This window comes from Penaeus japonicus, unplaced genomic scaffold, assembly GCF_977035675.1.
Source record: "Penaeus japonicus unplaced genomic scaffold, GWHDUDI00000001_assembly GWHDUDI00000031, whole genome shotgun sequence".
NCBI classification, from domain to species: Eukaryota; Metazoa; Arthropoda; class Malacostraca; order Decapoda; family Penaeidae; genus Penaeus; species Penaeus japonicus.
Window position 1 is genome coordinate 10,436,262 of NW_028234433.1, and position 7,500 is coordinate 10,443,761.

Here is a 7,500-nt window from a genome sequence, read left to right on the forward strand (position 1 = left end):
GGGAAATCATGCAAGAGAAAACTTTCGGTTGCGCTTCACGTCCCGTGGGTTTTGTCCGGGAAAACGATAATAATAACAAAAGTGCATGGCAGGAGATGATGTTAGAGTGAGCGTCTCCGAGGATAAACAAAACCAGTTATGGTAAACAGAATCCTAAAATTGTTGGTGATAGCCATCAAAACAATATTGTCAACAATTACATTATTTAATTGCACATATTTAGATAAAAGGATAAGATAATGATGATGGCAATAATTCTGACAGTATAAGGTGTAGACTCAGTAACATGAATATTAAGTTCTTCAATAAAGTAATACTTTTGTTCACCTAAGATAAACCAGAGTTAAGAAAGAATCGGTGGGTAACAAAATACAAACAGCAAATGCTGTTTTTCGCACATTATTCACAATACGTCAATCAAATAAATAAATAAAACGAGAATACCTTCCATTGTCCTTCGGTAATTAAACTATATGCTACTGCCAACATCTACTTTCATTTTCGAACATTTCGCGAGCCCTTCTTCTGCTTTCTAAATCAGAGTTTCTTCCTCCCTCTTTACACCAGGAAGCCTTCTGTTTTGCTGATCTGTCGCCAACGTGCGAATCCCAAACATTCGTCGAGATTAGCCATACTGGGCGGAATAACTCGTTCCAGCAACACAAGGCAATCAAGCGCGCGGTGGAAATTGCCTCCAAACCAACCATTACTTTTATTCTAGATTGTCTGGCGGCGACTGAATCGTGTCGTTCCTTGTTCCCATGTCCATCCTCATCTTTCTTCAATTTTCTCTTCACTGGTGTCTGTCGTTTTCTACATGATTCCAACCCGTTTCTTTCTTTGTTTAACTTCAGTCGTGTTCCTTATGCAACTCTCCTTTCTACCTTCATTATGACCAAATAATCTGTTTATGCGTGCATTTATGGGCGCATGCATGGATGACCAAGCTCAAATACTTCCATGATAGGCAGCATTGAAGCAAAACACGATCCCGTTGTTTTTATGCGAGTGGTCGGTCGGGACCCGTTCTCAGCCGTTGCAAATCCGGATCGCAGGACGAGCGTACGTTGTGTGACCAGCCCAGAACCTTGGAACAGGTGACTACTGCGATTTGTTTATAATTTTTTTTTTTTTTTTATTATTCAGGCCTAACGTCAGCAAAGAAACATTTTTGTTCAAGAGCGGGAAAATATGTGTATGTAAGACAAACAAATCCTGATCCTCGCATGGGTGACTGGTAGAACTGAAGTCCACGAGGCATGTGAAGAGAGGCTGAGGTAAACAAAGCAGCCAAGGGACAATGATTCTAGCAGCTAAGATTCATCAGGGTAATAGACGAAAATGATTTCCGACGAAGGAAGTGCGAGTCTAAATTCATAGATGTAGACTCGGCTACATCACACGAGTAATACGCACGTATTCACATACACGGAGGTGGCCACATACGCGCGCACGGCATCTCTGTATTGTAGTCTTTCCCACCAACTTGGAAAACTGCACCAGTTCTAGATTAGACTCTATAGGAATAATCCGCCTCAGGTTGTCAGGCTGACAAAAACGCACAATACTTTCCCCTTCACCCTCGTCTTGGCCAATAATCACCTCAGCACCACTCCACTCCCCTGCCACTGTATTTGAGATGCACCTTGTGGTATGGGGGGGGGGGGGGAGAGAAGAACAGGAAAGAGGATGTATATGTCTTGAAGGAATGCAAGGTCTCCTACCGACGCACTCATATAGTTCTCGAAAGGCCTTGCAAGAAAGCGGCTCATCACAATGCATGCAGCATTCCCACCAGTCAACTCTTTTTACCTATTCTTCATTAACCGCAACCTCCCGTCTCCCCCTTTCTCTTTCAGCTTTCCTTCATATATGCATTCGCTAAGCCCCTTCTCTCAGACATGAACGAGTGACGAAATAACAATCGCTCACGCAGTCGCTCCTTGCACGGACGCTTTACGCAATAACGATTTATACTCATTATGTTCTCACAATAGAACGTAATGATCTTTGTCTTTCGAACAATGTAGCGCTGCTCCTGTTTTGCAGCAGGCCTTCCGCGCAGATGGACGAGCATGAGAGAGGGAGAGACAAGGAAACAGGGAGGGAGGGAGAGAGATAGAGAGAGAGGGGGAGGGAGGGAGATAGAGAGAGAGAAAGAGGGAGAGGGAAGGAGGGAGGGAGGGAGGGAGGGAGAGAGAGGGGGGGGAGGGAGGGAGGGAAAGAGAGGGAGAATGGTTTACATGTTACCAGAATTTATTATTGTATTACGTCAAGATAGATCACAAATAGAGATGGAAAATGTGGAATATCAAATCAGTTATGGCGGGGCGTGCCAGGCCCAAACGGCATGCAGATCGGAGCACCTGAGGACGTACATTTCAAGGATTACCCCGCAGCCCCGACGGGAAAGTCTCCAATCGTCGTTCCATTTGAGGGCCTTCGATTTCCTGTCTTGTGCCGCGATGTCGCGTCGATCTGCAGGTCGTGACAAAGGCGCCAGCCGCCTCCAGCCTTCTCTTTTGTTATATATGTCAAATTGTGACCAAGCTCATTGTAGCCTATCCATAGTGTAACGCTAGCAACGGCGAAAGTAAAACTGAATTCCTCAGCTTTGTCAATTTTAGACAATGCGCCCCAATTCATATCGCAATTGCATCAATCCATTTCCAGCACCGGCGAAAATCCGTAACTAACTACCAGCCAATTCGACCCACGACGCCCACGAGGGTGGGCCCTATTGCCACGTCACTGCATGGAGACTAACGAATCAATTTAGGTCACACTCACCACAAACCGCACTCTGTTCTCATTACAAGCACTAAACCATTTTAGTTATAAATGATTTCTGAGCACAACTCCTATAACAATAAGATGTTAACTTCAACCAAATATACCCAATCCACCTCTTAATTAACCGAACGCAAGGAAATCGAAAAAAGAAAAGAAAAGAAAAAAAAAAAATTACCGCTAACAGTATCTACACTCGGCGCGTAGAAACATAACGCTAGGTATGAGGATCATTATGAAAGAGCTCTACGTTATTAGTAGAACGAAGATCATAGCGAAAACAAGAACTATGCAGCCCATGGTGACGAAAGCGTTCCGGCCTAAGACCCCATTCTCACCCGAGCGAACGACCTTCAGAATTCAGGGATCGCGCCGTTCGCTCGCCGTTCCCGATATGCACACATTTCATCACTCCGCCGTTCACTCTCCTGAACGTTTGTTGTCGCCATTTGCCAGATCAGTATTTAGTGAATTTCGAATTCCATATATTGCAAATTCCATGCACGACAGAGGGGCCTGGCAAAAGAATTCTTTCGTGTTTCGCGACTCTGGTTCGTGCCCGACATGGGTTTCAGAACGAACATGAAGTCATAAATAAGAGGTATAGTCGCGTGGCCTCAGAGATGCTTGCGCTTCTATGTCCAGCCACCAATGAGGAGCAACCCACGCCCACAATATGGCCAACCGTACGAATAGGATGGCAGCTTTAAAAATACACTATCTGTTCGCAGAGACAAACCAAAAAGATCTGCGTGCGAATACCAGTGGAAAGTTTGCTGCATGAGTGGATTAAGTAATATGGAGGAAAGGAACGTTACTCGACTGGACGGCAAGGGAAAGTGGAAAGGAAATGGTCTGTTGGGTGACCTTAGGGGGTGGCAAACGTCGCCAACAGAGCCTACAAAAACCTTGCGTATATCATGCTTCTCAAAGCTGTTAAATATGACCACTGTTATGCTGTTGTGGTAACACGTGTGGAGCCATTCTGTGTGGAAACAGATGATCCTTCGTACCGATTGAAACAGGACGAAAATTCTCAGAACCGGCAACTAGGTAGGCGGTCTTCCAAGACATCACTACCATTAGAATGCTTGTAAAAGGCCTGGGAGAATATGCTCAGTATGGAATAAAGAGAAAACGTAGACAAACTCGCACCAAAACGGAAATCACAGAGAAAAGTCGGGCTAATTCTAAAACTAACAAAAGCCAAGCCGAAGGAGTACGACAACAAGGAGTACGACCATTTCACATCTGAAAAGGCTCGTGTGATGAGATTGGTTTTTTAGTCAGCTTAGTAGCTAGCTATCTTTATAGTAGTTCTGAGCTATGAGTTAGTAGTAGTAGTTTAGTTATTAGGCTATTAGCTTTAGTTTTTTTTTAGAGTAGCTTAGTTTCTTTGCTTTAAGTTTTTATAGTTTAGTTTTCTATTCAGTTTAGCTTAGTAAGCTTTTTTTTAGCTAGCTTAGTGTTTAATAGTATAGTAGTTAGTTAGTTGATAGCTTAGTGTAGCTATTTTTTTTTTTATCAGTAGCTAGAGTTTAGAATTTGGAAGTTTTTATAGTTTCTTTAGAGGAGTTTATTTTTTTCAGCTTAGTTATTTTTGGTGGGAGCGTGATGGCGTGGGGGTGGGAGGGGTGGTGGAGAGCGTGTGGTCTGGGTGTTGGTTGGCAGAGTCTTGGAGCTTGGTGTTGCTGGTTGATAGGAGTAGTATTAGCTGTAGGCAGTGTATCGTCGCGGGGTGTTGGGTGTGGGTTGATTGGCTGGAAGTGTTTGGGTATGCGTGAGTACCTGAGTTGTATGCTTGGGTTTGCGAGCAGGTTGGAGTATATGGTGCTTGCGGAGGTGGTCTGGTGGTGGCGGGTGGATGGTGGAGTGGGGTGGAGCGGGGAGGTTGGGAGCTTGTGATGTAATTGCGGGTGGGGGTGTGCGTGTGGAGGGGGGATGTGTGGTGACATGTTGTCGGAGTGGGGAAGGCGGTGCTGTAGGGCGGAGGTTTGAGCTATGCGGTGAGTGTCGCGGTTTTTGAGCTTCGTGTAGTAGTTGCATTATGAGTTAGAAGCTTTAGGGAGGTGATGGAGTAGCAGCTGTTGTTTGGGTTGTGCTTACAGTTAGATATGTTTGTTGAGCTTTAGTTAGCCTCTTTAGTTTGAGTGTTTGTTTTAGCGAGTTTTTGTTTAGCTAGCTTGCTATGAGAGTTTTTGGAGTAGTTTGTTTTTACAGTCGTGCTGCGTAGCTGTCGGGTTATGTGCCTGGTGTGGGATGATTATTCGGGAGGCTATAGAGGTTGGGGTTGAGGTCGTTGTAGTTGTAGTTGAAGCTGGGGGTGGGGCTTTGTGTGCGGATAGGTGTGATGATATGTTGTGAGTGTGAGATGGGGGTGGGTAGGGGTGAGCGGTGGTTGAGCGTGAGTAGGTTGGAGTGCGGTTTGGGATAGGTTGGGGTTAGGGCTAGTTTATAGCGTGAGGTAGAGGATTGGTGTTTAGAGTTTGTTGTTAGCGTGAGTAGTTATTTTTTAATAGAGATGTGGTTTAGCTAATCTCAGTGTAGTTTGGCGGTTGCTGGGGTGGGTAGGGGTGTAGGGGTGGGTGGGTGTATGAGTGGGTGAGGTGTTGAGGGTGAGTTAGTTCTAGTCACATTTGTTAGTTTAAGTAGTTAGATAGTCAGTTTTTTTTTTTTTTGGTTTGTTAGTTAAGATTTAGAGTTAGAGCAGCTTTTGTTGTTATTTAGAGCGTTGATGTGGTTTGTAACGATTTAAATTTGTGTGTTGTCCAGGGTGGACTCTATAGCTTAGCTATGTAGTTATATTATTTAGTTTATTTAGCTATTATGGTTAGAGCTGTTAGTTGAGAGAATAGTTTTTTGTGCGGGTAGGGGTGATGTGTGTGTGGTGGTGGAGTTGTAGCGGGTTCATGGAGGATGGTGGGTTGATGGGGGGTGGGTTGTGGGGTGGGGTGCCGAGTTGTTTTTACGTTGGTGGTAGCTGATAGTGAGGAGCAGCTTAGGTGTGAAATATGTTTTTTTTAAGTTTGAGTAGGTTAGTTAGATTGCATTAGGGAATGTTTAGCTTTAGTTTAGATTTAAGGAAGAGTTAGTATCTTAGTTTAGCTTTGTTTTAGCGGGGTTTTTAGTTAAGATTTGTTTTTATTTTTAGATAGCTTATGTTTTGTAGTTTTTCTAGTTTTTTGTATTTAGTTAGAATTAGTTGTAGTTGGCTTTTTTTTAGTATAGTAGGGTTTTAGTTAGTTTTAGCTTTTTGAGCTTTAGCTAGTTTTAGCTAGAGTTTTAGCTACTTTTAGTTATAGTAGTTTTATGTAGCAGCTTTATAGTTAGTAGTAGCTATTTTCTAGTTTTAGTAGTTTTTTATCAGTAGTTAGTAGCTTAAGAGTTTATCGAGAGCTTATTTAGCTTGTAGCTATTTTTAGAGTTTTTAGTTAGCTTTTGTGGTTTAGAGCTTGTTTAGAGTTTTTTTTCAGTGAAGGTAGTTTAGAGCTTAGTTTTGTGGTTAGTGCTCTAGTTTTGATTAGATATTTTTATGTAGTAGAGTAGATTTTTTTTGTTTGTTGTGTAGGATTTAGCGTTTAGCTGCTTTTTTTATTATTTGCTTTCCCTAGCATTAGCTAGTAGTAAGCTTTTTATTGTCATTGCTTGTGTGTGCAGGGAAGATTTGTTAGTAGTTTGGAAGCTAGTTTAGTGTAAGTGGTGCGTTTGTTCGGAGGTTTTAGTTTTTTAGCTATTAAGTTTTTTTAGCTGTCTGATATTGCTATGTTTCTTTGTAGTTTTAGTGCTTGTTTCTGTGCTAGTATTTGTAGCTAGAGAGGTAGCTATAGTTGATGTTTTAATTTTTAGTAGCTTTTTAGTAGTTGTAGCTAGAGTGTTAGCGTATAGCTCTTTGAGTTTTTTTATTTTTGTCGTAGGTAGTACAGTAAGTTTTATTTTGAGTGTCTGTTAGCTACAGGCTCAGAGGAGTAAGTTTTTTGTTGTTTCTATTATTGTTAAGTTTTATTTTAGTATTTAGTTGTAGTGTTTTAGTAGCTAGTATTAAGCTGTGTGGAGTTGTAAGTTTGTTTTTTAGTATTTTGTGTGTTTTTTAGGTGTGCTTGTGGTATGTGGATTTTGTAGCTATGGCTTTTTTATTTTTTGTTCTAGTTGGTGGTTAGATTTTAGTTATAGCTGCTTAGTTTTGCTTAAGCTTTTTTTAGTTTTTATAGTTTTGTAGTTAGCTTTTTCTTTTTTAGCTATTTTTTTGTTGTTAGAGCTAATTAGCTTAGTTAAGTTCTAGTAGTAGTTTAAGGAATGTAGTTTTTTATTAAGCAGTATTTTTAGCTTTGTTTTTATAGCGGTTTAGTATTTAGTTAGCTCTTTGCCTTTAGCTTATTTAGAGAATTTTTTATTAGCTTAGATAGCTATTTTAGAGAGATTTTTATGTTTAATTTTTTTTAGCTAGTTTATTAAGATAAGAGTTTAGCTTTCAATTTTTTAGCTTTATAGTCTAGCTAGTTTTAGTTGATTTTTTTTTTAGAGAGCTAATAGAAGTTTTTTAGAGTTAGTTAGATTTTATGTAGTTTAACGTAAGTAGTTTTTTTTTAGAGTTAGCTTAGTTAGGAAGCTATTTTAGTTTTTTAAAGTAGCAGCCTATGGGCGTCTTGAAGTTCCCGGGTTCAATGTGTGCTGGTGCTCTGCTACGCCATTTAATGAAGTGAATTCACTTCC

General features: G+C 41.3%; 1 protein-coding gene across 1 annotated transcript in view; it reads right to left on the reverse strand.

Annotated features, from left to right (window-relative positions):
- Positions 1–7,500, reverse strand: part of LOC122250950 (tyrosine-protein phosphatase 10D-like) — a 67,443-nt gene that overhangs the window by 19,225 nt on the left and 40,718 nt on the right. Inside the window, exons 5-11 of the mRNA XM_086555414.1 lie at positions 5,009–5,119; positions 4,579–4,769; positions 3,871–3,892; positions 3,530–3,775; positions 2,393–2,612; positions 1,455–1,645; positions 263–327 (exon numbers count right to left, since the gene is read on the reverse strand). Of these exons, the coding sequence (XP_086411540.1) occupies positions 263–327; positions 1,455–1,645; positions 2,393–2,612; positions 3,530–3,775; positions 3,871–3,892; positions 4,579–4,769; positions 5,009–5,119 (1,046 nt within the window). The remainder of the gene's footprint in view (positions 1–262; positions 328–1,454; positions 1,646–2,392; positions 2,613–3,529; positions 3,776–3,870; positions 3,893–4,578; positions 4,770–5,008; positions 5,120–7,500) is intronic.